This window comes from Rhinatrema bivittatum, unplaced genomic scaffold, assembly GCF_901001135.1.
Source record: "Rhinatrema bivittatum unplaced genomic scaffold, aRhiBiv1.1, whole genome shotgun sequence".
Taxonomy (NCBI): domain Eukaryota; kingdom Metazoa; phylum Chordata; class Amphibia; order Gymnophiona; family Rhinatrematidae; genus Rhinatrema; species Rhinatrema bivittatum.
Window position 1 is genome coordinate 110,173 of NW_021820838.1, and position 27,532 is coordinate 137,704.

The 27,532-nt window shown below is 50.1% G+C and overlaps 1 protein-coding gene across 1 annotated transcript in view; it reads right to left on the reverse strand.

Moving 5' to 3' along the window:
• Positions 1-684: 684 nt before the first annotated feature.
• The window catches only part of LOC115082204 (myosin tail region-interacting protein MTI1-like), a gene marked incomplete at its 5' end in the record, with an annotated part of 34,082 nt that continues 7,234 nt past the window's right edge, over positions 685-27,532 (reverse strand). The window contains one exon of the mRNA XM_029586454.1: positions 685-3,584. Within this exon, the coding sequence (XP_029442314.1) occupies positions 2,566-3,584 (1,019 nt within the window). The remainder of the gene's footprint in view (positions 3,585-27,532) is intronic.

Consider the following 27,532-nt stretch of genomic DNA (forward strand, 5'->3'; position numbering starts at 1 on the left):
GTACGTCGCACTCTGAATGTCAAAGTGGCCCCTAACCCCTACACTACTACCTAAACCTCAGCTCCAGTTACTAGGTGGGCCTCCTTTAGAGATATAAATACTTAACTACTATAAGGGCCTTACAGCGAGCCTCGCTCTCTCTCCCTCAGTGGTTGTAGGTAGGAATTGCAACAATTGTGGCACTTACCGCAAAGTGGGAAAAAGTTATCGCACTCTGCAGTAATACCTATGCGAAGCGCAAAGTGCACTATTACCATAAAACATGCCCCTCTTCCAATCGCATGCGATAGTTTGATGAATCCTGGCCTTAGATTCAGGCCCATACAGTAAACTGAGCGGGAGAGCCGGCGCTCCGAGGTGAGCGCCCGCTCTCCCAACCTGCGTCCAGGCACCTCTCCTGGGCGCGCAATTTAGTATTTAAATTAGGGCCCACGCTAATAAGGAGGCGGTGGCTGTCAGCAGTTCTGACAGCTGACGCTTAATTTTACCAGCGTCGGTTGTCGAACCCGCTGACAGCCACGGAATTGGAACACGGACGCCGGCAAAATTGAGCATCTGCTTTCCAACCCACGGGCAGTTTTTGGTTTGTTTTTTTTAAAGAAGATTTTTATATTTTTTAATTTTGGGGCCTCCGACTTAGTATTGCTATATATTAAGTTGGAGGGTGTACAGAAAAGCAGGAATCCTAAACTTGCTCAAAATTTTATCTGATTTATATTCTGTTTTTTGGCACTTTAAAGTGGATTACATTCAGGTACTGCAGGTATTTCCCTGTCCCCAGATGGCTCACAATCTAAGTAATTATACTAAGTCCATTTTCTCCCCCACTTTGCCAATTGCTGGCACAGAGTCTAATCAATCCCCCTTGAGTGCTGAAGGTTTTCCGAAAGGAAGCTCTGGCTCATCCCCAGGGAGTTCGTCCATGGTGCTGGTATAGCTGTGTGCCTGGAGCAACCACCAATTCTTTTCCTCCTCCTCTCCCTCTTTTTTAGGATAACCCCCATTTATAGTATTGATAGTCTATGGTTGTGAAACCGCTGACTCAAGCCTCTCCTGCTGATTCTCTCTTCACAGCTAGCTCCCAGGGGAAGATGGAACATGTAGTCCCAGAGGTGGCCATTTTTTATTTTTTGTCCCTTTTCTTCTTCTCAAAAGCTCCTGCCCTCTGGCTCTCGTGTCTTTCTTCCCCACAGGGACTAATAGTGCTCCTACTAAATCATTACGCTAGAAAACCTACAAACAGAAATACAGTCTCTAGCTGGAATAGTCCTGCAAAATCAATAAGCATTAGATATACTCTTAGCTGAAAAGGGAGGAGTCTGCACATTTGTTAACACTTCCCATTGTGCCTTCATTGGTAAATCTGGAGAAGCACAAAAGTTTTCCTCCACCTTTTATGACAATTCCCACCAAGCCCACATTCCCCCACAGGACTCCTGGGACTGGTATTTTCTAGGTATTGGGGCCTGATTAGGGGGGCTTGAGACAGATATATATAATTGTTCTTATTACAGTTATGCTATTTTCCTTATTGTTTTAAGCCTTGGTTATAAGCTTCTGTCATACTATAGCCTCTCTTGCTATAGTATCTTCACATCCTGCTACTGCTGCTCCTTCTGCATTCACTGCAGACAGGAAACTCAGCTCTTATTAACCATCCTCCATCCGAGGAAGAAGAATTCCAGCTATTATGGATTGGCCTCAATTAAACTGAGGCCCACCCGAATGCCACCACCCCTATGATGAGTAAGAGTTCTGGCCTAAACTCGTAGCTCCATGGGTCAGGCCTGGGGACCAACCTCAGACATGGGATGGAAAGCAGTGGTATTGAAGCATATTATTATCATACTATATATGATAAAAGGGGGAAATGTTAAAGTGCTTTGAGGGGTTTCTGTAAAACAGACAAGCTTGTGGTGGTTAAGAGGCACTAGACTTGTAAGTAGGCTAAGGGTCAGTGCCTGTATTCCATTTGTGCTCCAAGGCTCATCTTACAAGAATGCAGTACATTAGCATATTAAGATAATTAAGATAATGTAAGAAAACTAACCAGTTGAAAACTGCTATGCTAACAAACAAACTAACCCATTTGTGTGTAAGTTTAGGGGAGTGATGTATTTGATCGCAACAGCTAAGCAACTCTGAATTGCGAGCTTGCTTCACAATGCGTGGTAAGCTACTGGCCTGAGTGTCTCATAATGAAGGATTTTTCTCTAATTGCCTGTTGGTATTTATTCTTTGCTAGCTCTGCCTTCACATCAGCAGACCAGGGCAGTCAGCGAGAGAACCTATGGCCTATTCAAAACATGTTTACTTTACCTGGACAGATCTAGGGGATGCCCTCTCTACCACCCACTAAAGACTGTGAGATCTTTTTAGCCTGCTGCTTGCTTCATACCTGGCCAGAACCAGAGGCCTGCCTCCTGCAGAGGGACTAGACGATCATCTGTATTAAGAGGAGTAGGAGGTGGCATACAACCTGAGTTAGGAGGAACATCCTGATACAAAGCCCTTTCAGAAGGCTAAGGTGCATATATTTACGTGAGTACTCAATGTGATGGATAGTCAATGCTTCCTTGGCTGCCCTCTTTTTCTTGAAGGAAGCTGCGCTGCCTTTACTTGTCCCAACCATGTGCTTCTCCGCATTGGTGTCCGATCCCAGCTGATACTGTCCTTGGAGGGTCTGGAAATTGAGGACAGTGGCACAGGCTGATAGCTGTTGGAGGGGCCTGGAGGGCTGTGATGCTCCATCGAGGGGATGGGAGGCTGCAGAGGAGATGACCTGGGAGCAGTGGTGCACCTCTCCTCTTCAGCTCTGGCACTAAGTGAGGCCATTCCCATGACAGCAGAGGGTAAAGCTCCCACCTGTGCCCTCAAGGAAGGGGAGGCCAGTCGCTGTAGATGTGACAGATTTGCTGGAGGTACCATCGCTGCGGGTGGTGTTGGCACATGAGGAGGTGGAAACATCTTGAGCAGTTGGGGAGCACAAGCAGGAGCTGGCAACAGGGCAGGTAGAACTCCGGCCTGTGGAACCACCTTCCAGGGTGGTTGTACAGCAAAGGCTGGTGGGGGTTGCATCCAGGATGGCATCTGATACCACAGAGTGTTCCATGCTGTGGCAGCGGGTTGCATCCTCTGCAGCATCTCCTTCAACACTGCAGTCTGGACCTGATTTCTTTCCCGCATAACACTGGCCAGGTCCTGGATTTCATGCCTTAGGCTTGATATCTCCTCCACTACTCTAGTATTTAGTTGGCGCATGGACCTCTTATCTGGAGTGGACTGCACTTCCTCTTCACTGCTGAAGACATGGTTTTCCTCTGCTGGGCTGCTCTCCCCCTCGCCAACTGCATTCTGCGAGGTTTCAGCTGTGTGGGACTGGGTATGAGAAGACTGTGTCTCCTCTGCCTTCTCTGCTTCCTCCATGACAGGGTGGCAATGCTCATGAAATGGGTGCTCGTCGGCTGCTCTCTCCTCCTCATCACTGTCCTCTTCAGAGCTTATGGACAGCATCACTGAATACCGCCTTGCTGGCTGGAGGCCACTGGGTCCAGCAGCATCAAAGTCTTCGCTTGTCTCCTTCCCTGCAAAAAAAGGGAAAGTAAACATTTTCAATAAACATACGATGTGGGCTTTTCTCTTCAAAGTCACAGGACCTTCCTTTTTAGCTAACGGAGCTGCTCCATGGGCCCTTCTCTAGCACCTCCTGCTACTCCACTAACAGTTTATTAGGCCTTCCCATGGCTGAGAAAGGTACCATGAAGCACTTGGAAAGCACCAGCAGCAGTGGCATAGCCAGAAATGAACTTTTGAGGGGGCCCAAGGTGGGACAGTTGACATATAGGTCCAGGCCCTATTAATTGTACTCATTTTATTAAATAATGCCTTAGAGTAATCCTGACAATGGATTTCTAAATAGTTTCATCATGAGTGATGCTTAAAATATTTTAATTCTATAATTTCAAGCACTTACCAGCATTAAATATATCTTATTAATCTGTACTAATTTATTTTATATTTATTGCAGTTTAGAGATACACAATATCATGTAAAAAGTAAAAGAACACTTAACAGAAACATCAGATCCTTTTTCCAAAAATGCATACAATAAAACAGCAATAATCATAATAATCATCAAAAGATTTGCAAAAATTGCAGAACAGAACTAGGACATGCAAAAAAAAAAAAAAAAAGCAGAGTTGCTTACCTGTAACAGGTGTTCTAGGACAGGAGGATGTTAGTCCTCACATGTGGGTGACATCATCAGATAGAGCCCAGCATGGAAAACTAAGCATGCCCAGCAGGCTGCTAACCACGCGTGGTCCCCCTTCAGTCTTGTAAGATAGCAAAATAAGAGCGAAAAACTAAAAAACAAAATGAAGGTGAACCCAAACATCGTGGGGAGGCGGGCAGGATTCCTGAGGACTAACATCCTGCTGTTTTAGGAGAACACCTGTTACAGGTAAGCAACTCTGCTTTCTCCTAGGACAAGAAGATGGTAGTCCTCACATGTGGGTGATTACAGAGCTCCAGACTGCCTCCTGGGAACAGAGGGACCCACAGTAGCCAAACAAAGTGCCAATGGGCACAACACAACTGCAGCGTTGTGGGAAGCAGGGGCAGTCTGGCCCCACAGAGAGCACGATAAGAACAGTTGGGTTCAGGACTGGAATAGGTTGTGGAGGACAGACTGGCCAAAAGCGCTGTCCTAGTAACTATCCCTGTCGAGACAGTAGTGAGCCGCAAAGGTACGACGTGAACTCCAGGTCGCAGCTCTGCAGATTTCGGCGATAGGGACTGCCCACAGGTGGGCCTCTGATGCCACCATAGCCTGCACAGAGTGAGCCTTCACCCTGCCGGCCAGCTGGACGCCTGCCTGCTCGTAGCAGAAGGCACTGCAATCCGCTAGCCAGTTGGAAAGGGTTTGTTTTCCCACTGCTGCTTCCAGCCTCTTGGTGTCAAAGGACACAAAGAGCTGGGTGGACTGTCTGTGCCTCGCTGTACGATCCACGTAGAAAGCGAGCGCCCGTTTGCAATCCAGGGTGGGAATGAGGCCGTGGGAAGGATAATTGGCTGGTTGAAGTGGAACAGTTCGGCAGGAACTTTGGATGCGTGTGCAGCGCTACACGGATCATGGAAGAATTTTGTGTAGGGAGCCGTCCCCAGCAGAACCGGTGCGCTCACGGACTGGTCCTGGAGGAGAGGGAAACACACCTGCCTTGGCCAGGAGGGTGGCACCAGGATCATGGGCCCCCCGTCTTCCTGCAGCTTCATCAGAATCCTCGAGACAAGCAGGATTGGGCGGTATGCATACATGAGACCTTGTCCCCAGTAGAGGGAGAATGCATTGCAGGCCGGACAGTCCTTCCCCGGAATTCGGGAGCAGAAAATGCTCACCTTATGATTGTGGGGAGAGGCGAACAGGCCCATGTCTGGCGTGCCCCAGCGATGGAATAGGCTGGCTGCTACTGCCGGGTTCAAGGACCACTCTTGTGGTTGGAAAGGCTGAGGCGGTCTGCCAATGTGTTTTGGTGGCCCGGCAGGTGTGTGGCCTGCAGGTACATCCCTTTGGAGAGGGCGCAATTCCAGACCTGTAGTGCCTCCTGGCTGAAAGAGAAAGAGCCCATGCCTCCCTGCTTGTTGATGTACCACATCGCCACCTGGTTGTCCATTCTGATGAGGGCAACCTTGGAGGACAGCCTGTCCTGGAAGGCCCACAGGGCGTACTAGATCGCCTGCAATTCCAGAAAGTTTATCTGGCAGTGAGATTCGGCCGCAGTCCAAAGGCCCTGGGTATGCAGGCTGTCCGTGTGGGCCCCCCACCCCTGAGGTGAGGTGTCTGTGGTGAGAGTCACATGGGGTAGAGCAGGCTGGAATGGGAATCCTATTTCCAGATTGGTTAGGGCTTCCCACCAGGTTAGGGAGAGACGGAGAGGGTCTGTGACAGTCACCGGCGCTTCCAGATCCTGGGATGCCTGTCGCCATTAACATCGCAAGGCCCACTGCATATCCCTTATGCGGAGGAGGGCTAAGGGGGTCACGTGGACTGAGGCCACCAAATGGCCCAGCAGGCGGAGCAGCAGACGGGCTGGTACCTTTGCCTTGTTGCGGATAAGGGTAACCAGCAAAGAGAGGGCCACCACTCGATCCCTGGGCAGAAAGGCTTTCGCCTTCGCCATATCCAACCTGGCCCTGATAAAGTCCAGCCGTGGAGATGGATTGAGATGTGACCTGGGATAGTTGATAACGAATCCCAGAGTCTGTAAGGTGTTGACCATCAAGTCAGAGTTTGTGGTTCTGGAGTGTGAGTCGCTCTGGATCAGCCAGTCATCCAGGTATGGAAAGACGTGGACTGAGCAACACCTGAGGTAGGCAGCCACCACCGCCAAACATTTTGTGAAGATGCATGGGGCTGATACCAGCCTAAAGGCAACACTTTGTACTGAAAATGTGCCATCCCACCTGGAAGAGGAAGTACTTCCTGTGGCTGGGGACAGTTGCAATGTGGGCATAAGCCTCTATCAAGTCAAGGAAGCAGAGCCAGTCTCCTCTTCGGAGGAGCGGAATCAGCGGCCCAGAGAGACCATATTGAATTTTTCTCTTACGAGAAAGCGGTTCAACGCTCTGAGGTTGAGAATGGAATGCAAGCCACTGTTCCTTTTTGGAATGAGGAAGTAACTTGAATAGAAGCAGGCTGTCACTCCCATACACAGAGGCTCCCAATCTCATGCGCTCTCTCACACATATGCTCCCTCACACACACACACAGGGTCTCACTCCCACATGCTCTTTCAAACACACATGCTCTCGCTTTCTCTTACACACAGGCTCTCACACTCACACACACAGCTTCTCCACTCCCACGTTCTCTCTCATACACACACTCCCCCAGGCAGGCTCTCATTCACACCTCCTCTGCCAGGAAGCCTCCCATTCACACCCCCACCCCATCCCAGGACAGGCTCCCATTTACACACACACACACACACCCAAGCAAGTTCCTATTTACACCAACACCCCCCTCTCCTGGCAGCCTCCCATTCAAAGCCCCAACCCACCCCACAGTGGACTTCCATTCACACACCAGGCAGGCTTCCATTCATTCACAAACACAAAACCCAGGCAGTCTCCCCATCGGAAGAAGAGGGAGCCCGTTCTGCTGCTGCTTCTCATGTGCTGTCCTTTGCACTATACAAAACTCTTGAGGCTAGTGAGATCAACATAGAGCACCTGCTACTGCAAACGTTTTGAATTCCCTAGGGCTGGCACACGTAGCGAAGCGAGCGAACGGGCTCTGTTTCAGCAGTGTTCTCTTCTCAGCTGTTGTTGGAATGGGGTCCTCCAGCAGCCTGTTGGGCCTCTTTTTTCGACTGCCATTGGGACTGGGTCCGCTGGTGAATTCCCAGGCCTCATTCTCTTCGTGTCACTGGTGGGATGGGAGCCACCAGCAGCCTTGTGGGCCTCTCTCTCTTCGGTTGCCGGTGGGACAGGGTCCACCGGCAGTCTCCCGGGCTGCCTCCCCTCTTCTTCTGCTACTCCGCTGAATGTGCACACCTGGCAGCGCCAGACCTGAACATGGGGCCCTGTGACAGGGCCTCTCTTCTCAGGCCACCGAGCAATGCTAAGTGGGTGGGCCTGAGCTCAAAGTGAGTGGGCCATGGCCCTCCCACACCCACCCATGGCTTCTCCACTGACCAGCAGGCATAGGCAGAGACCAAGGACTCACAAAATTGGCATTGCTCTTCCCTGCTTGCCGTATAAGTTTTGTACACATTTTCATATTTAAATAAATTACATATCTATATGTCAGGGGGTGGCCTTTTTCTGACCCACGGGAGATGTCACAGCCTCTTACAAACATGCTGTATGTGGCTTCAGTGGGTCTGAGTGCTCTTAGTATGACAGAGAAGTCTCAAGCCCTAGCCTGTCTGACATTAGCACTGTGTCAGTGTGCAATGGAGAAGCAGGTGGGTTCTTCACTGAGTGGCAGCATAAGCTCAGAGGAAAGTTGAGGAGAAGGGTTCTAGTTTAGGAGTACTGGGAAATGCAGAAGAGCGAAGGGAGAAAGAGGGTCCCCCCCTTTTCAGGGAGGTACAAGAGGGAATAGTCATCAGATTCTCAGTCTGATTCTGCCACAAGCAATTCTAGACTGTAAAGAGAGAGAGAAAAGGTCCTAGGAGGAAAATATTTCTGCGAACTTGCATCTATAGGGGGGTGGGCCAAGGTGGAAGTGTATCTGTCCCAAAGATCTGGCCTGTTTTGGGATCCAGAAGTGAAAAGAAACAAACTGAGTCTTTTAGGATAGAGATACTGTAGGAGCACTATACAGAATTGTTTGTTTGGACATTCTTTTCCCAGCCATAAGTCAGTAAAGAATTGTGTTTTCTACATCAGCACAGGTGTGGAGCATTTCTTTTTGGAGAAATTGACTAGTGAGCAGGAATAGTATCTGAGAGTAAAAATGCATCACCGCCATGAAAATACCCTGTCTTCCACCCCTGTGCAGGAACTCTGGGAGGTCATGAGGCCTTGCATGGTCCATGGCCCTCCCTGTGTTTACAAATACCTTACTGGATGGGGGCTAATTATATAACGGTGTGATAGTTTGCATGCAAGCACTTTATATTTATTTTTTTAAACTTTATACAGCGCTTAGACAGTTCAAAGTGGTTCACAATAAAAGTACATACACATAAGACCCCAGGGCCAGATGATTATAGTGCTGAGTTCTATAAGATCTTGGTGGAAAAAGTAGCTTCCTCCATGCTCATGTATTATGAGGCTCTCAGTGATAAAGGAAGGCTCCCTATGGCACCTAATCTGGCCTTGATTAAGGTGATTCATAAACTGGGGAAAGATCAGACCTCTGCCTGACTCCTATTGCTCAATCTCATTGTTGAATGTAGATATCAAGTGGATAGCAAACATGCTAGCTGACAGACCTGCACTATACCTTCTGGAGATGATTTCTGAGAGTCAGGATAGATAGAGATCTATGTAAAAAATATAAGATGTCTCCAGGTTCCTTTCTACACGTCTTTTGGAGTTGTCCTCAAAACACAAATTTACTCGAGTAAGGTGGCTAGTTTTCTTGGGCATATAATAGGTCAGACAGTACCATGTATTCATGTAGTTCTGTCTGATTCTTCATCTTGTTTGCACTTTAATGATAAAGGAGATAAGACATTTGTACAAAAGGCTTTTCTTTTGGGTAAAAAGTCTATTCTATCTGTTTGGATGGATTCGGAAGGCCCCCTTTTTTTTGGAATTGGTGTAATCTGCTGCATACCTTGATGCAGATGGCCAGTCATTCTAATTTTTTAAGACAGAAATCTTTTTTGGCTTTTTGGCATAAATACGTCAAAAGGATACCTTTTACATCTAGAAGTTGGGTGCTTAATATTTAGGAATGGATGTAATGGCTTCTAAGGATTGGTGTGGTCCTAATTATGGATTGTGGAGGGAAGGTGGGTAAATGTGGCAGTTACTCAGGGGCACATATTTAGTTGCTGAATGGGTATGTAAGTTAGTGGGATACACTTAACCCGCTAACTTAAGTGAGATATTCAGTGGTGCGGCTATGTTAAAGTTAGCCATGTACATCCAGCTAACTTTAGACCAGCCCTATGCCTCCGACTTAGCTGGATAAGCCATCTACCCTTCAGTATTTAGTGTTTCCTGGGAGGGACATAAGAAATGTACCCTTTGTATGCTATTATTGAATGTATAATTGATTGGCATCAGAAGGAGGAGGGTGAGTACTACAAAAAATGAAAACTGTTGAAAAGGGAGGATCTGCTGATATTTACTTCTTTTGATTGTACAACTTGAACTGACAAGGATTCAATATTACTGTTTGTACATTTCATTATTTTTTAATAAAAAAGTGTAAACATAAAACCATGGGAAAATAAATAATTAAATAAAATTCAAGTGTGATCAAAAACAAATAACAGCACATCATTCTTGAGATGCCTACTGGGCCGCCTAATTCTTTCATAAAAAGCGAGTTTGTGATTCAGCAAATAGGTAAACTATCTCAGCAAGCACTGCTTTGTCTGCGAAAGATTTTCTCGAAGTCCGCTTGGGCCGGACACTCTGATCAGCCCACGTCATGAGTAGTGAGCGTTTAGGGGTGCCCTCAACGCAAATCAGCTGCAGAGACCAGGATTATGCAGGGAGGCAGTCGGGAAATAACTGATTCAGCTGCTGCCAGCTACGCCATCATGGGCTTCTCCAACTCCTAAACTTTAAACTTGTGGCTGAATCAGTATCTTGCAGCCCTCAGACATGAACGACAGAGGCTTGCTGACAGCAGGAACTGTTTCTAGAATCATGACCTCAGTCTTAGAGATGTTATTATGCATTCAACCAGGTCTTAATTGTGGAAAGACAAAGTAACACATTGAAATGTAGAAGCCCAGGAAGATAACACAGGGAAGAAACATTGCATATTGTCTGCCTAAAGCCTATAATTCACATCCTAAGAGGCTAAAACACGACAAACAGGCCAATACTGTAAACACCACGTGGAAAACGGACGCTCAGTGTTGCGTGCCTGTTTTTGTAACGAGCACCCAGCCACCTCTCCTGGGCACGCGATACCAAATGAGGGGTCACGCTAAAAAGGAGGCACTAGGGACAATAGCACATCCCTAGAGCCTGCTTAGCAGTAGAAGCCCAGGAGAGGTGGCTGTCAGCTAGTTTAGAAAAAACGGACGTTCAATTTTACAAGCTTCTGTTTTCCCTACTTGACCCGCCGGCATATTTAAAAAAAACAAACAATTTTTTTTAACCTTTTGGTTCTTCTGACTTAATATTGCCACGATATTAAGTAGGAGAACATACTGAGATAATAAAATTTATGAGAGGCATCTTGTCAACGGAAAAGTACCAGAGCGAGAGTCCCAGGAGGCATTGCTGGGTTCTGGAAACTGTCTCATTTTAAGATAACAAATGTATCTCTTTATAGCACAGGAAGAGCTGTAGAAATGCACGTCTTCAAGGTTGGGTCAGAGTTCCCAGGCCAACAAAAAAGTTAGTGTTAGCAAATGTTTTCACCTTGTAATCTTAAATCAAAGAAGTGCCTATAGTAACATCCTGGAAGAAAGTGTATTTAGGTGGAGTCAATTGGATTTTATTTTATTTATTTATTTATTTAAGGTTTTTATATACCGGCATTCATGATAAAATCACATCATGCTGGTTTACATTAAAACAGTGGTGCACAGAAAGAAAAAACAAACTGGAACTGTAGTGCGGAAGAAAGCAGTTACAAAAAACAGGGATGCTTAAACTGGGAGAGGAAGGAAAAAGAAAAGGTTAATAGCATTTTAAATAACTGATAAACTGATAACTGATTAAGTCGGATTCTGCAACTTTGAGAGCCGACTTCCTCATGGTCATAGAATAAAAACTTTTAATTCTGAGAACTTACAGTCTCTGTTGTTGTTGTGTCCTTGGTATAACTTTTTACATTTTACATTTACAGAAAAGCAAAAAATATTGCTTTTCTGTACACTTTTTCAGGCTGCTCAAAAATTAACGCCTGGGTGCGAGTGTCTGCTTGCATATATATATATATATATATATATATATATATATATATATATATGTGTATGTGTGTGGGCAGGCGCTAATTTCTGAATGTAAAATGCACGGATTGGGCGCACATTCTTTTTCTGTATCCTGGGTGAATAGCTAATAGCCTCATCAACATGCATTTGCAGGTGATGAGCGCTATTAGTTTTTTTTTTTTGGGGGGGGGGGGGGGGGGGTTTGGATGTGCGTTTTGGATGCGCTAATCCCCTTATTCTATAAGGGGTAGTAGACATGCATTCAATACGTACGTCCAACAGAGGGTAAAAGTGCGCTCAGCTGAATGCACTTTATTGTATTGGCCTGAAAGAGAGGCCAAATAATTATTAAACAGAGTCACTGAGAGGGGAGAGCCCTGTGGGATCCAAGTCTCGATTGCGTGGCAAGAGGAGGCGCTGGATTCAATAAGTATCTGCTGCTGACAGTTTGAGGATACAAACCAGACTGAAACATTACCATCCATGGGCAGCAGAGTGCCTTTTTGATTGGGGAGGCCAACCAAGCTCCGCCCCCATTCTGTACCAGGCTCCGCCCATTCATAATAGTAAAGCCATATTAATAAAAGGAACAAATATTTCAGAACAGCCAATGAACAGAGCATCCAATAATTAAAAACTCACATAACTATTTTAATATTTCCTCAAAACCCAATAAAATATTTCAAAACTGCCGGCATCAAATAGCACCCAAAAATGAAAACCATGGAAGAGTAAAACATCTTCTGCCCTCCATACGCGAGATCTTTTGATGGCCAATCAGCCTGAGAATGTTGTGGAATGGGGGGAGGGTGACCACATAAACTCTCTCACACATGTACATTCTCTCAAACATTTCCCACATGCTCTTGCGCAAACACATAGGCAGGCACTCTCTCTCTCTCACACACACACACACACACACACACACACAAACATATATATATATATGCAGACAGGCACTCACACACACAGGCAAGAAGGCACTATATCACACACTCGCAGGCCGGCAGGCAGTGTCACATACACATATGCAGGCAGGCACACACACACATACACAAGCAGGCAATGTCTCACACACACACACACACACAGAGGCAGGCTGGCATTCACTCATACCGGTAGGCACACTCTCATACATACATATAGGCACTCTCTCTTAAACACACACACATAGGCACGCAGGCAGGAAGGTACTCATTTTCAGCTGTGGTGGCCGCCGTGGGATGGGCTCCGCGGAAGCCCGACCTTCGTCTTCTGCCGCCTCAGGACAGGCTCTATGGAGGCCCAACCGGACCTGTTTTTGGAGGATCATGGCCTTGCCACATGGGCTGCTTCCTCCTCTTCGGCTGTCGGCGTCTGATGACGTTATTAAGGCGCCGGCAACCGAGAAGCAGCCTGAGGCATTGCGAGGCCGCGACCTTCCAGGAGCAGGGAGAGTACATGAGGGGATCACGGCAGTGCTGTGGGGGGGGGGGGGGGGGCAGCAGCAGTGGAAAGGACATAATGAGCCATCCCACCTGCCACCAAAGAGGCTTCCAGTGGAAGTTTGTGTGTGTGTGTGTGTGGGGGGGGTGCGCACGGTCCCTGCGGTCCCCTCCCCCATTCCTTTTAAATAACACTAAAACAGGGGAAACCTCCATGAAACTAACAACCTGCAGTTTCAAAACTGATGGTAGAAAGTACTTTTTCATTGAGTGCACAATCAAGCTGTGGAATCTATTGCCAGAGGATGTGCTTAAGGCAACTAACATAGCGGGGTTTAAAAGAGATTTGTACAAGTTCCTGAAGGAACAGTCCATAACACCTGATTAGCCAGGTAGACTAAAAGAAAATTATTCCTTACCTGCTAATTTTCGTTCCTGTAGTACCATGGATCAGTCCAGACGGTGGGTTATGTCCCCCGTCCAGCAGATGGAGTCAGATCAGAGCTCGAGAGTGTCACCTCATCTACCAGCGCACCCTCTGCTGGAGCTCAGTATCATGAATAACAAAGCCCAAAAACGAGCAAGAAAAACAAAACAATTTGGATCAAACAAACTGGCGTAAGCAAACACCAAGAACAAGAACAGGGACGACCCAGAACTAGGTCGCAACAGTCAAACTTGTGAGGAGCTGTACCAACCCCCATAGCAAGAATATAGAAAAAGACAGCTACAGATACAAAGCCGAGCAGAGGCTCCCAGTCCCAAAGCGGTGGGCGTCTGGACTGATGCGTGGTACTACAGGAACGAAAATTAGCAGGTAAGGAATAATTTTCTTTTCCCTGTACGTACCAGGATCAGTCCAGACGGTGGGATGTACCAAAGCTTCCCTAAACCGGGTGGGCCCCTGAGAGCCCTGCTCGGATAACCTGATCGCCAAAGTGCTCAGAAGCCGAAGGCGGCAGGTGTAGCCGATAATGCCTAGCGAAGGTATGCAGTGACTTCCACGTCGCCGCCCGGCAGATCTCCTGTGGAGAGACCGCACGAGACTCTGCCCAAGACGCAGCTTGAGAGCGTGTAGAATGAGCTCTGACGCCCCTAGGCGGATCCCGACCGGACCCAATGTAAGACGCTGAAATGGCATCCTTGATCCAGCGGGCGATGGTCGTCTTCGACGCGGCGGAGCCCTTTTTAGGTCCCGACCAGAGCACAAACAGGTGATCGGAAACACGGAAGTCATTGGTAACCTCTAGGTAGTGGAGGAGCACCCGCTTGACGTCCAAATGACGAAGAGACTTCGAATCCCCAGGAGAGAACGCCGGGAGCTCCACCGTCTGATTCATGTGGAAGGAAGAAACCACCTTCGGAAGGAAAGATGGTACCGTACGAAGCGAGATCCCCGCTTCCGAAATGCGTAGGTAAGGTTCCCTGTAGGAGAGAGCCTGCAGTTCTGAAATGCGGCGGGCAGAGCAGATCGCTACCAGAAAAACGGTCTTCATAGTGAGGTCCTTCAGCGAAGCGCCATGTAGAGGCTCGAAAGGCGCGCCCGCCAGGACCCGAAGAACCAGGTTGAGACTCCACGACGGACAGGGATCCCTGACCGGTGGCCGTAAATGCCGGACCCCCTTCAGGAAACGTGCGATATCCGGTTGGAGAGGCAGGGAGACTGTTGTCTGTACCAGGACATTCAGAGCCGCGACTTGCACTCGGAGAGAATTATATGCCAGTCCCTTATCCAGCCCGTCCTGCAAGAATTGAAGGATCAGTGGAACCGTCGCCTCCGTGGGCCGGGCTCCATGGTCGACACACCAAGACTCGAAAACCTTCCATACGCGAACGTAGGCCACGGAAGTGGAAGGCTTGCGTACCCTGAGCATCGTGGAGATTACCGCCTCTGGATAGCCTCTGCGGCGGAGGCGGCGCCGTTCAAAAGCCAGGCCGCAAGACAAAAGAGTGCCGCCTGCTCGAAAAATACCGGTCCCTGTTGCAGGAGCCGGGGAAGATGACTCAGACGGATCGGCCCGTCCACCGACATGTGCAGCAGATCTGCAAACCACGGCCGACGCGGCCACTCCGGCGCTACGAGAATCACGGGACCGCTGTGATTCTCTATTCTGCGAAGTATTTTCCCCACCAAGGGCCAGGGAGGAAAAACATAGAGCAGCTGACCTTCTGGCCACGGCAGAGCGAGAGCATCCACCCCCTCTGCCCCCCGCTCCCTTCTGCGACTGAAGAAGCACGGAGCCTTGGCGTTGAGCGCGGTCGCCATCAAGTCCAGTCGAGGGGTTCCCCAGCGACGAACCAGGAGAGCCATCGCCTCGTCGGAGAGAGACCATTCGCCGGGGTCCAGCCTTTGCCGACTCAGGTAATCTGCCTGGATGTTGTCCACGCCGGCAATGTGAGAGGCCGCGAGCTGAACCAGATGAAGTTCCGCCCATGCCATCAGGAGCGTGGTTTCGGCTGAAACCTGAGCGCTCCTCGTTCCTCCTTGACGATTGATGTAAGCCACAGTAGTCGCGTTGTCCGAGAGAATCCGTACCTCCCTGTTCCGAAGCAGGGGGAGGAAACGCTGCAGCGCGAGGCGCACTGCCCTGGTCTCCAGACGATTGATCGGCCACCTCGCCTCCACCGGAGACCATGTCCCCTGTATGGCGCTGCGCTCGCAGACGGCGCCCCACCCCACGAGGCTGGCGTCGGTGGTCACCACCACCCAAGATGGAACTTCTAGAGAGACGCCGCGAGCCAGGTGAGCCGGGACCAGCCACCACTCTAGACTGTCGCGAGCCAACTGAGGAAGAGGCAGAATCACCTGATACTCCTGTGACACCGGTTTCCAACGAGAGAGCAGGGACGCCTGCAGTGGGCGTAGGTGTGCAAATGCCCAGGGAACCATGTCTATGGTGGATGCCATCACTCCCAGAAGCTGTAGATAATTCCAAGCGGTGGGTTCCGTCAAAGACGCGAAGTGCCTGATGTGCTCCCTCAAGGAGAGAGCCTTGTCCGCTCGTAGGAAGACCATGCCCTGCTGAGTGTCGAAGGTCGCTCCCAGAAAATCCAATCGCTGAGAGGGAACTAGGGAACTCTTGGTCAGATTCACCACCCAGCCTAGAGAGCGAAGCATCTCCAAAACCCTGGCCACCGAAGCCTGTCCATGCGAGAAGGACTTTGCCCGCACCAGCCAGTCATCCAGGTAGGGATGTACTAAGATCCCCTCCCGTCGAAGGGCCGCCGCCACCACCACCATTATCTTGGTGAAAGTTCGTGGGGCTGTCGCGAGTCCGAAAGGCAGGGCCCGGAACTGAAAATGCTGATCCAGAACTTTGAAGCGGAGATAACGTCTGTGGTCCGGACGTATGGGGATGTGTAGGTACGCCTCTGTCAGATCCAGAGAAGCCAGGAACTCCCCCTGGTGGATTGCTGCAATAACCGACCGCAACGTCTCCATGCGGAACCGACTGACCCGCAGCGAGCGGTTTACTTCCTTTAAGTCCAGTATGGGTCTGAACGAATCGTCCTTTTTGGGAACTACGAAGTAGATGGAATAATGGCCCGAGCCCACCTCGGCGGAGGGAACAGGAACAATAGCCTCGATGTCCTGGAGCCGGTCCAACGTCTGTTGAACCGCCATCCGCTTGAGATCGGAACCGCAAGGGGAGAAGACGAACCTGTCTCTTGGCGGACGGACAAACTCCAAGGCGTAACCGTGTTGTATGGTGTCCAGCACCCACTGGTCTGAGGTTATCCTTACCCACTCCTCGAAGAATGCCGTGAGTCTGCCCCCGATGGGCGGACTGGAGGAGTGGGTCGCTCTGGCATCATTGGGAAGGCTTGGTGGAGGTATTTCCCTGTCCCGAGGCCTCTCTCGCGGGACGCCGCCCGCGAAAGGAACGGGACCAAGGCTGCGATCTACTGGGAGCTGCGCGAGAACCAGGCTGTCGGTACGACCTGTAACGCCGCTGTGCTCTAGCCCTGGTTCTAGTGGAAGCAAACGCTCGGTAAGGGCGCTGTCTGTCTTCCGGCAGGCGATGTACCGAGTTCTCCCCCAGCGACTTGATGATTTCATCGAGATCATTGCCAAAGAGGAACTTCCCCCGAAAAGGAAGGGATCCCAGGCTCGATTTGGACGAGGCGTCCGCAGACCAATTACGCAGCCAGAGGAGCCTCCGAGCCGCCACCACCGAAACCATGGACCGAGCCAGTACCCGGAACAGATCATACAGGGCATCCGCCCCGTAAGCAATAGCAGACTCCAGGCTGTCGGCCTGGGCGGCTTCCTCCGGAGGTAACTGCTGGGACGTCAAGAGCCGTTGGACCCAGAGAAGGCTGGCCCTCTGAGTCAAAGAAGTACACATGACGGCCCGCATTCCCAAGGCCGAAACTTCAAACACCCTCTTGAGAAACGTCTCCAGCTTGCGGTCCTGCGTGTCCCGTAGGGCCGTTCCGCCCGTGACGGGAATTGTCGTCCTTTTCGTCACCGCTGAGACTGCTGAGTCCACTTTCGGAAACCAAATGAAATCCAAGAAATCCTCCGGCAAGGGATATAATTTTTCCATGGCCCGGGAAACCTTCAACGACGCCTCCGGGACGTCCCATTCCCCAGTGAGGAGCTGCAGGAAAGACTCATGTACTGGGAAATCCTTTGCCCGAGGTCTGAGAGCGGCCAGCACCGGGTCCCCCTTCTTTGATGACGTCGCGATCGCCGGAGCCACCGGTGCCGGGGGGTCCGGTGGGGGATCCAGATTCAGCTCCTGCAGGGTCTGCCGAAGAAGATCCTCTAGCTCTTCTTTGTGAAAAATTCGCAAGGCGCGAGGATCGTCACCCTCCGCCTGTCCCTCCGGGGGTGAAGGGTCCGAGGGATCCGAGGGATCAAACCCCGATGGGGAAGCCGCTCCTACCAGCCGTGGCTGAGATGGCAAGGCCGAGGTCCCGGGAACTGCCCCAGCCGGAGGCAGGGACCCTGGAGGGGCGAGCGCAAGCTTAGGAACCTTGGGCGCCGTAGGGCCAGCTGAAGCACCTCCCGGATCTGCCAAGCCCTGCAAATATGCAGTGTGCATCTTTAAAATAAAATCCGGAGAAAAAAAATGGTAGACCGGGAGGCGCAGCAGCAGCAGCCGGGTCCCCCTGATGCAGATGAGCAGGCCGTCCTTCTTCGGGGCATCGGTGTAGGCGAGGGGGCCCCTTAACTGCGTCTTCCTCCTCAGGCGAAATTGCAGCGCACAAATCCTCCTCTAAAATGGCCGCCCTTCCCGCCCTCGGCGAGGAGGTGGCCGGCCCACGCTTCCCGGGCTGTGGCGAAGATGGCGTCGGAAACGCACCCGAAGTGTGCGCCTCACCTTCCCCATCGGGAAGGCATCGAGGGCAGAGTCCCTCCCGCGAAAAACGGGACCCCGGGTCTCCGCAAGACTCACAACGGGAGAATCGCGGCATAGCCGTGCCGGCGAAGAAACAATGCCTCGGGGGGGGGGCCAAAAAGTAAAACCGCACCACGGGGGGGCCGAAAGGCCTCTCACTACCCGTCAACGAGTCCTCCTGCGCCGGCGGGAGACCCCCTGCCGGCGTGCCCAGGCCCGCGAGAAATTTCGCCGGGCCGCGGGACCGAAGTGCACAGTGGCCGGCAGAGCCGACCGAAAAAGAAAACAGCTGAAAAGAAAAAAATTGTACAAGAAATACCACACTTACCCCGAAGGTAAAGAGAGGAAAGCGCAGAAGGAGGCAGAACAGAGGAAAGCACGCCTCCTCAGAAATTAAACTAACTTTCAACTTTTTTTTTTTTTTTTTTTTTTTTAAACTTGATCCAAATTGTTAGAGAAACAACAAAATGACAGGAAGAACTGTATGATAGAGAGAAACTAAACCAAAACCTGTCACACTGGGGAAGCACTGAATTCCCCAACTCGCATCTGCTGGAGTCAGAAAGATACTGAGCTCCAGCAGAGGGTGCGCTGGTAGATGAGGTGACACTCTCGAGCTCTGATATGACTCCATCTGCTGGACGGGGGACATAACCCACCGTCTGGACTGATCCTGGTATGTACAGGGAAAGAAAGCTATTGCTATCCCTGGAATGAGTAGCAGGAATTAGATCTGCTTTTTGGGATCTGCTAGTGACCTAGATCAGCCTCCCTCAGAGACAGGATGTCGGGCTTGATGGACCTCGGTCTGACCCAGTATGGAACTTATGTTCTTATGACACAACTCAGACAGCAGCGTTCTCTCATCTGACATCCTCGACGCTCCTATACCTTCAGGTATGGCGGTACAATAGTGAGTGGGAAAGATAGGGGAGGAGGGTCGCTGCATTTTATTCATCTGAAATATCAACGATTCTTTTCTCTCCATTCTACTTTCCAACTGTGCAATGCAATAAATAATAATTTTGTTGTCAGCAGACAGCTTCAGGACCTGTTAGTAAAATAAGTAGACAAATCTTTGATATGTGAGAATGAGCCTAAAATTTCTGGAAAGATCTAGAGAGACAACGTATAACATTGCCTTTAATTTATTTAGCGATCAATAAAATAGAAAATATAGCCCAAATAATAGCTATACAACGCAAGGTTCCACATTAGGAGTCACCATTCAGGAAAAGGATCTAGACATCATCATTACCTCTTTGAGCCAACGCCCAATTGTAGTTTTTGAAGCTCAACACCCCTTCTTTGGACAATTCAACAAAACAAAAAAGTGATTTGATCTATGAAACTCATTAGTGACTTTAAGATACCTTAATAATGCACACCTCATGTCCAAGAGTCTAAGTTCTCTTACATGAGGCGCAGCAGGATCCAAATCTGGAAATGCCAGAAATTCCACAGTCTGATTAACATGGAACCCTGAAACCAGTTTTGGAAGAAAAGAGAGCACTGTGCATAACGATATCCCTGACACTGAAATCTGCAGAAATGAATTTCAGCACAACAAAGCCTGGAGCTTGAAAATCCTTCTGGCCGAACAAATAGCCACCAGGAAGATCATTTTAAGAGTCAAGTCCTTTAAGGTTGCCCCCCTCAGTGGTGTGAACAGAGCCTCATACAATCCTCTAAGATTCAGATTAAGATTCCAAGATGGACAAGCCTTCCTTACTGGAGGATACAAATTCTTTGCTCCCTGAAGAAAACGTATGGCATTCGGATGCATGGACAATGGATATCCCTCCACCTTACCCCAGAGACAGCCCAAAGTTGCTATTTGTACTCTCAAATAATTAAAGGACAGATCCTTGACCAAACCCTCCTGTAGAAAGGTCAAAATATGCAATGCAGTAGTGTGAACAGGCTGCACCTCATTACAATACACCAGGACTGGAAAACCCTCCAAATCCTCACATACACCAAGGATATGGAAGGCCGCCTTGTCTGCAATAATGTGGTAATAACTGCTTCAGGATATCCCCTTCATCTCAGCCAATTCCTTTCAAGAGCCAGGCTGCGAGATATAAGTGAACTACCTGATCCAAAAATATTGGGCCCTGGCAGAGGAAATTCGACATAAGGCCAAACCTCAGCGGATCAACTATGGCCATGTTGACGAGATCTGCAAACCATAGATAATGCGGCCACTCAGGAAGCTCCAGAATCACGTTGTCCAGATGTTTCTCTATTCGCCATATCAACTTGCCCACCAGTGCCATGGAGGAAAGACAAAGAAGAACATCTCGAGACCATGGTAGAATCAGAGCATTTATTCCTTCTGCCCTGTGTTCTCTCTTTGACGGCTGTAAAAATGAGATGCCTTGGCATTCAGTCTGGTTGCCATTAAGTCCATACGAAGATGTCCCCATCTTTGGTGAATGAGATGCATTGCTGTCTCCAACAGTTCCTACTCCCCGGGGTCTAGCTTTCTCCGACTGAGAAAATCTACGTGAACTTTGTCCACCCCAGCGATGTGGGATGCCGCTATCCGCTCTATGTGCTACTCCACCCAAAAAATCAAATCCTGGGCCTCCCGAGCCCCCGCCCGACTCTTGGTTCTTCCCTGTTGGATGATGGAGACCACCATTGTTGCATTATCTGATTGGTTCTGCACCAGACAACTGCGTAACTGTAGCAGAAAAGCAAGCAAAGCGTAACGCACTGCCCTCGTCTCTAATCAATTGATTAATAGACCATGAAGCCTCTTTCTTTGAACACTGGCCCTGCACCACCTGATCCTGATACACTGCTCCCCAGCCCGAAAGGCTGGCATCGGTGGTAAGTATCACCCAGTCCGGAACATCTAATTCCACACCATGCTCCAGACTGGCACAATAAGCCACCAAGAAAGACTTTCCATGACTTACCCCTCAAGGGGAAGGGGAAGATGAAATTTCTCCGATAACGGATTCCACCTGGAGAGAAGAGCCCTCTGAAGAGGCCACATATGCATGAACGCCCAAGACACCAGCTCCAATGTCAATACCATAGAGCCCAGGACTTGTAAATAGTCCCAGACCTTGGGCATTGAAACCTCCAACAGGTGTCAAATCTGACCCTGCAACTTCAGTATCCTCTCTTCCATGAGAAACATTCTCCCCCGCCAGCATGTCAAACCCAGCCCCAGATACTCCAGGGTCTGAGAAGGAACAAGATGGTTCTTCGCTAGATTCCCCACCCAGCCCAGTGACTTCAAACATATCAGACCTTTCTGTACTGGCTATCGACAGAGGTCCTCTGACTTTGCTTGAATGAACCAGTCGTCCAGATGTGAAAGCACTAGCACACTCATAAGACCGATGCCACTACCACCATCACACCTTGGTAAACATATGCAAAGCATTTGCCAGTCCAAATGGAAGGGCCCAAAATTGAAAATATTCTCCTAGGATCATGAACCTCAGAAACTGCTGGTGTTCCGGTCTGATGGCTATATGCAAATAAGCCTCTTTCAAGTCCAGAGACGTCAAAAACTCCTCTTTGTGTATTCGCCGCAATGTCTGACCTCAGGATCTCCATATGAAAATGAGGAACCTTGAGAGCTGCATTCAGCTTCTTTAAATCTAAAATCTGGCGAAACGGTCCTTACATTTTCGCCAGTATGAAATAAATGGAGTACCTTCCTGTTCATCTTTCCTTTCGAGGAACCTCCACAATAGCTCCCAGATGCCGCAAATGGTCCACCATCCCCTGAACAGCTACCCGTTTGGCATGATGAGCGCAAGGGGAAATGATGTAAGCGTCTCGTATTGGACAAGCAAATTCTAATGCTTAGCCGTCTTTTATCACACTTAGGACTCACTGGTCTGTGATAATTTTGGCCCACTCCTCATAAAAGAGCACAAAGCGCCTCCCAATGGCCGGAACCAAAGAGTGGGCCATCCTTGCTCATTGCAAGGACTTCGCACATTCTGCAACTGTACCAAGGTTGTCCCGGGATGTCTTCCGCCCCTCCCCCCCCTCAAAAGGACTGACCCCCCCAGGACTAGTTCTGGCTGCGGATTGCTTCTTAAGCCCCGAAGAACCTTTAGTTTCATGAAATCTCTTATTGTTCCAATACTGTGCCTAAGCAGGAAAAAACCATATGCCTTTTGGTTTGTCTTCCGGTAACTTATGAACTTTGCACTCTCCCAAAAGCTTCATTATCTGCTCCAAATCATCTCTGAACAAAAGCTTGCCCTTTAATGGCAGAGCACCCAGCCGAGACTTGGACGAAACATCCGCTGACCAGTTCTGTAACCATAGTAATCTTCTGACCAACACTGCAGACATCATGATCCCGGAAGATTTCCTGATCAGATTGTACAAGGCATCCGCCCCAAATGCCACAGCCACTTCTAAACAATCAACCTGCTGTGCTGCCACCCCTGATGTAGCCTGTGTCTCCTGCAACTGCTGGACCCAATGCATAAAACCGCTGCAAATGCATAAAACCGCTGCAATGCATAAAATGCATAAAACCGCTGCAATGCATAAAACCGCTGGACCCAATGCATAAAACCGCTGCAAATCGCAACTGTTATACCCAGGGCCAAAATCTCAAAGATTCTCTTGAGGTGAACCTCCAACTTGCAATCTTGCACATCTCTTAAAGCAGCAGAGCCCACTATAGGAATAGTGGTCTTCTTGGTGACCACCGACACCGAAGCATCAACCTTAGAGAGAGCTAAAAGCTCCAACATCTCCTCCATCAACGAATATAGCTTCATCATAGCTCTACCAACCCTTAAGCCGGAATCAGGAGGGTCCCACTCCCGAACTACTAACTTTTTCACCGACTTATGAAATGGAAAAGCTTTTGCTGGCCTACGTAAAACATCCAACACGGGATCCGCTCCCTCCGAGTCAGACTCTTCCTGTGGAATATGGATTCTCAGCTCTGAAGCACATGCGGAATCAAAGGCCAGAGTTCATCTCTGTGAAAAAGGCGCACCACCTCGGGATCATTCCCTTTGGCCACTGGAACCTCCTCTGGGGCCCCGTCTGGGTTTGCCATATCAGGCATTGTCCTGGCCCCCTGTGGAATCCCCCGCTGCAGAATCAGGATCCTCAAGAGTCATTGATACCCCCCTCAGTACCACCTGGCTGAGAGGAAAGACCCAAAACCAAACACTTACAAAATGCTTTCTTTTGGCAGGCATGGCTCCCTTTACCGACTGTGCAGTGTGACCTTATAGTGACCCCCTGCTGATTTCCTTGCTAAATAAGCCTTGTGCATAAGCAAAACGAACCAGAAAAATCCTGGGGCTCCTCAGAATCCCGATCCAGGGAAAAATCATCCAGATCAGAGCTGCCCTGATCAAGGGGGAAATTCTCCAAATTCTGAGCCTCCCTGTCCATCCCAGGTGCCGGCCATGGCAGGTGAGAGTTGTGGTGGGGATCCCTCGGCCTCTCCTGCCTACGCTGCCAGCCCTGACAGAGAAGTTAACATGGCTACCATTCCCACACCGATGGGGAAACCTCTGTGGCAGGCCCGGACACCCGCAAAGCAGAAGTAGGCTTGGAATGAGCAGCGGGCACTCCCGAAGTGCCTTCGTCAACTGACAGACAGCCGGCGCACAAGTTCGAGCGATTTAGCCATGACCGCGATCCTCCAAAAGCACGGCAGGCCTTGTCACTCGCCATCATCATGTGGCCCGAGACATGCTGCCATACTGCACTACCAGGTTGACCTCGAAAAGTACTGCTGGTACCAGCCCTGCACCCCTGATCGCTAAAGGAAAACTGCTGCTGAGAAAAAAATAAAGCGAGGCAAAAAAAAAAAAATGCTTTCTTCTTTTTTTTCCCCCCCAAACTAAACTTTAGGGACTCAGCCCAGGATAAACGGTACAAAAGGGATACTTTCCTGCTCCACTGGGCTTGCAAAGCAGAAATGCAAGCAGGTTCCAGCACTGTCTGGCAGGAGATGGGGGATGAGGGATCTGGACCAAACAGATGTCCACCCCACAGATCTCCGGATCGAGTTACCAGAAGGGTCAGCCACTGGCACCTTGTCCACCTCAAACCAGAGAGAATGGCCCCACCAGGACATCACAACTCCCTGAGAGCATCCAGAAATTTTCCTTGTCGTCTAAATCTTTTTTTTTTCCTTCTCCAGACTGCAGGTTTCACACTATATTCTACCAACTGCTGGAGACAGAGAAATACTAAGGAAAGGAAAATTAGGTTCTTACCTTTGCTAATTTTCGTTCCTGTAGTACCATGGATCAGTCCAGACAGCTGGTTATGCCTCCCCTCCAGCAGATGGAGTCAGAGAGAAAACTGAAAGCACCCCCTAGATATACTGGTGTGCCACCTGCGATCCTTCAGTATATGAGATATCAAAGCAGAACAAAGAATCCAACCAACCCTAAATGCCACCCCCAAAATTTCCAAACTCAACTGAGAGTAGCGCATCGTAGAGGTCAGATCAAACAGTAACCTTCAGAAGAAAACAGACAAACAAACATAACAACAAGTGGTATAGGCAACAAACCACAAAACAAAGGTAGAGCGAAGAAACGCTGCAACCGCATCGTAGAGACCTGAAAGAAGAGAATAATAGCCGAGCGGACTCCCAGAAAGAAACGGGCGGGCGTCTGGACTGATCCATGGTACTACAGGAACGAAAATTAGCAAAGGTAAGAACCTAATTTTCCTTTCCCTGTACGTACCAGGATCAGTCCAGACAGCTGGGATGTACCCAAGCCGCCTTAACTGGGGTGGGACCCTAAGAGTCCCGCTCGAAGCACGCTGCTACCAAACGACTGTAAGGACGGACCCCTGACATCCAGGCGATAATGCCTGGCAAAGGTATGCCAAGATTTCCAAGTGGCCGCCCTACATATCTCTTGGGAAGAGACCAATCGATTCTCCGCCCACGAAGTCGCCTGAGCACGCAACGAATGAGCCTTGAGCCCATCCGGAACAGATTTACCGCAGCCAATGTATGTGTACGCAATGGCCCCCTTCAACCACCGCGCAATCGTAGCCTTAGACGCCGGCAGCCCCTTCTTGGGCCCATTCCACAACACGAAGAGATGATCCGACTTTCGAAATTCGTTGGTAACCTCCAAATATCGCAGGAGAACTCGTCGGACGTCCAGACGTCGCAAGTCCTTACCTGGAGGAGACCGCAAGTCCTCCGCCGAGAAGGAGGGTAGCTCAACCGTCTGGTTGACATGAAACGCCGAGACCACCTTAGGTAAAAAGGACGGCACGGTTCGCAAGGAAACACCCGAATCAGAAATACGCAAAAACGGTTCCCTGCAAGAAAGAGCCTGGAGCTCCGACACTCTCCGAGCCGAGGAAATAGCCACAAGAAAAACCGTCTTGAGGGTCAGATCCTTCAACGAAGCCGAGTGTAGAGGCTCAAACGGAGCCACACACAAACCACGGAGTACCAAATTCAAGTTCCAGGAAGGACAGGGAAGCCGAAGAGGAGGACGCAAGTTCCTAACCCCTCGCAAGAACCGAGCTACATCTGGATGACACGCAAGGGAAGACCCGTCCAACTGACCTCTTAAGCATCCCAGAGCCGCCACCTGGACACGAAGCGAATTATAGGCCAACCCTTTCGTCAGGCCCTCCTGCAAGAACATGAGGATCTGAGGGACCGTCGAACGCTTAGGCGTGATACCCAATCCGGCGCACCAAGCATGGAAGACCTTCCAAACCCTAGCGTAAGCAAGAGTAGTAGAAGACCGACGCGCTCGAAGCAGGGTAGACACCACCGCGTCCGAGTAACCACGTTTCCTCAACTGTTTCCGCTCATAAGCCAGGCCGCCAGACAAAATCGATCCGCCAGCTCGAAAACCACTGGACCCTGACTCAGAAGGTTGGGAAGATGACCTAACCGTAGAGGGCCGTCCACCGCCAGGTTGACTAGATCCGCGAACCATGGACGACGTGGCCATTCCGGAGCCACGAGAATCACCGGACCTTGATGGGACTCTATGCGGCGTAACACCTTCCCCACCAGGGGCCACGGTGGAAACACGTACAGAAGGATGTTACGGGGCCACGGCAGTACCAGCGCATCCACTCCTTCCGACGCGTGCTCTCTTCTTCGACTGAAAAACCGCGCCGCCTTCGCATTCGCCCGAGTCGCCATGAGATCGAGGTGCGGAAGCCCCCACCGCTGAACGATGAGCATCATCGCCTCCGGCGAAAGCTCCCATTCGCCGGGATCCAGATGTTGTCGACTGAGGTAGTCCGCCTGCACGTTGTCTACGCCGGCAATGTGGGAGGCCGCTAGACGCGATAGGTGGCGCTCCGCCCAAGTCATCAGCAGCGCGGCCTCTATCGCTACCGCACGACTTTTCGTGCCTCCCTGCCGATCTATGTACGCCACTGTAGTCGCGTTGTCTGACAGAATTCGGACCGCCCGGCCGCTTACCAGTGGAAGGAGGCGACGCAAGGCTAGACGCACCGCCCTGGTTTCCAGGCGGTTGATGGACCACGTGGACTGGCGTGCTGTCCAGGTGCCCTGAACAGCTCGGGACTGGCAGACCGCCCCCCCAACCCGACAGACTGGCATCCGTAGTCACCACCAGCCAAGATGGGGGTTCTAGGGTCACTCCTTGGAGCAGGTTGTTCGGATTGAGCCACCAGGCGAAACTGGAGCGGGCCTCCTCCAGTAGAGGGAGTTCCAGACCGTAATCCTCCGATCTGGGATCCCATCGAGAAAGCAGAGATCTCTGTAAAGGCCGCATATGCGCGAAGGCCCATGGTACCATCTCCATAGTAGATACCATATGACCAATAAGCTGTACATGATCCCACACCGTGGGAGATGGGAGATCCAGCAAACGTCGGACCAGGGCCATGAGATTGAACATGCGCTGCTGAGGAAGAAAAACCTTGCCCACCGAGGTATCGAAGCGCGCACCCAAAAACTCCAGTTGTTGCGTCGGTTCGAGTCTGCTTTTCGCGAAGTTGACTACCCAACCCAACGACTGAAGTTGACTCACTACCAGGGAAACTGCCCGCTTGCAAGCCGCGTGCGACTTTGCTCTGATGAGCCAATCGTCGAGGTAAGGGTGCACAAGTACCCCCTGCCGACGAAGAGAAGCCGCGACCACGACGAGCACCTTGGTGAACACGCGCGGCGCGGTGGCCAGACCGAAAGGGAGGGCACAGAACT